Raw genomic sequence first — 2381 nt, 5'->3', positions numbered from 1 at the left:
AAAAAAAAAAAAAAAAAAAAGACAACTCTCCACAAAAGCAACTACTGTGTGGTGCCTCCCCTCCTGGGAGCTGACAGACACCCAGCATCCTGGAAGTCACTCTGGCTGCCTGCACATGTGTGAGGCTGCCACACGCACACCCCACCCAACTTCCCCTACAGACCCCTGGGTGCCTGGGCCAGCTCCAAGGCACCTGTCTCCTGAAACAGCTGCAGGCCCAGGCTGGAGCTGCCGAATGCCTGGGCTCCTTGCTGGCCCTCCCCATCCTGAGGGAGCAGATCCTGGTACCAGTTTCTCTTCCCAGAAGCGTGTCTCCAAAATAAGCAGATGTAACTTTTCTGAGACACAAAAGCAGGACTCTTCCTACCTGGCAGAGCCACCTTTGTCCCACCTGAGATGGTGGCATTAGGGAGAGGAGGCACTGCCTGGGATGCGGTTTGGGAGCTCCTGATGCAAACATTTTAACCAGGACACCTATGCCCCCACCTATAACACATTCTGCCTGCTGCTCCTCGGGGAGGCTACAGTCCCTCTGGGCAAGGGGTTGGCCCACAAAGAAGCTAGGACCTCCAGTTCCACACTCGGGACCAGATTGGAGCTGTGTTGCGGGTGGACGGGTCCCAGGGTCCGGGCGCCGAACGGCTGCAACTCTCCGGTTACCGCCACGGGGCCGGGTTTCAGTGGCTCCCCTGAGGCTATTTCGGGAGAGCTGGCACCTCGGCCACGCGTTGCAGGGCCCGCAGGGTCCAGTCGGCTCGCTGAGACCCGCCGCCCGCCGCCCCGCCCGCGGCCCAGCCTCTCACCTGCCACCGGCGATGGCTTGCGCAGCACCAGCCACCTACTCTTCCACTGCGGAGATAGGACAGCGTGAGAGGCCGCCCGGGCGCGCCCGCCCCGAGCCCCCGCCCCCACCTGCCCCGCGCCCCCGCGGCGCCCCAACCTTCTTGCCGTCCCGCAGCTTGACCTGGCCCTCCACCAGCGCTGCCTCGGTCATCTTCTGTCATGGTTCCCGCCGCCCGCCGCGCCCTCTCCACGCGCCCCGGGCGCCCGAGCCCAGGGTCACTTTCAAAATAGCTCCCGGGAGGGCCCTGGACTGCGCCAGGAGGGCGGACCCGGCGCGGAGGGCGGGGCGCAGTGACACCGGGACCTGGATGCAGGGGAGACTGGGCGGGGCGCCCCGGGGCCGCGGTCTTTTAGACCCTAGCAAACTGCAAGCCAGTAGGTGGCAGTGGGCTTGGGTGGCCTCTGCACCCAGCTGGCTGCCAAGCTGCACTGCTCCTGCCAGGCCTCAGGACCACTACCTAAGACCCTGAAACTCAGCGTTGGGGGAGAAACTGGGACAGGGGCAGTTTCTCAAAGGGATCGAAGCTGTCCCAAGACGACCCCACAGAAGGCTTTGTGCTCAGTCCCGATTTTGGTTTTTAGTTTGGCTTCAATGGCTTCATCCTTTGCACCTGCCCTTCCCCCACCTCATGGAGCCACAAGTCACCCTTGACGACAGACCAACCTAGAACAGTTCAGGCCCAGGGCATTCCCAGCTTCTAGGCCTTTCCTACCCGGAGAGGTGGCCATCTTCCAGGCACACAGAGGAGATAGCAGAGCAGATGTCTGCGCAGGTGGCTGTCAGGACCGGGACCCACTGTGCCACCTCATTGCCCCAGGTCTCCCTAGCTGGTTTCTCCCACTTCTGAGAACCAGCTTGCACCAGCCTTGGAGCATGGAGGACCTTAAGGGGCTGTGCTGCATGGCAACTGCCTTGCCTGACAACCCCCTGCCTAGCCAACCGGCCTCAGCCTCTGGATTTCTCTTCTGAGCCTGATGCTCAACTAGGGTCACTCAAGGCCTGTCCTGAGCTTTCTATGGTCACCCCAGATTACTATGGAACCTAAGTGCTTTGTGAGACCTATGTCACAGACTCCCCAGAGAAGACCCATGACTTAGGAAGACACCAGGAGACAGAGAACGCCCACAGTTGGGAACCAACTGCATCCAGCAAAATAAACTCAGACAAGCAATGAAGCCCTGTGTGTTTGCCCATCCTGATCCTCAACCCTAAGGAGTTCTGGTCCAGGTAGGAAGGGGCTAGGGGCAAAGCTGTATTCCACTCTTGCAGTGTGCACAGACTCCTCCGGCTGCTTCCTATCTGTTCCAGACAGAGAAACTGAAGGTCAGAGTGGTGTGAGAACTCATGGCCAGGGCTGACCCACACGCGCCGACCCTAGAGGAATATTCAGCCTGGGTGCCCTTGCCATAGGGCTGGAGGACAAACCTTAGGGGACCGTGGGGCTGATCTTAATGTCTTCCTGATACCTTGCTGAGGAGTGGGTACCGGGTCGAGGAAGGAGCTCTGTATGTTCCTCACCCTGCTTCCCACTGGTGAT

The 2381-nt window shown here is 60.5% G+C and overlaps 1 protein-coding gene across 1 annotated transcript in view; it reads right to left on the bottom strand.

The window, feature by feature from the left end:
- The window catches only part of Dok7 (docking protein 7), a 25103-nt gene extending 24097 nt beyond the window's left edge, over positions 1–1006 (bottom strand). The window contains exons 1-2 of the mRNA XM_055624095.1: positions 941–1006; positions 804–849 (exon numbers count right to left, since the gene is read on the bottom strand). Coding sequence (XP_055480070.1) covers positions 804–849; positions 941–994 — 100 coding nt within the window. The 5' untranslated portion in view covers positions 995–1006. The remainder of the gene's footprint in view (positions 1–803; positions 850–940) is intronic.
- Positions 1007–2381: the final 1375 nt, after the last annotated feature.

This window comes from Psammomys obesus, unplaced genomic scaffold, assembly GCF_907164565.1.
Source record: "Psammomys obesus unplaced genomic scaffold, mPsaObe1.curated_primary_1811, whole genome shotgun sequence".
NCBI classification, from domain to species: Eukaryota; Metazoa; Chordata; class Mammalia; order Rodentia; family Muridae; genus Psammomys; species Psammomys obesus.
The sequence above is the reverse complement of the archived record's forward strand: the minus strand, read 5'-3'. Positions and strand labels throughout refer to the sequence as shown.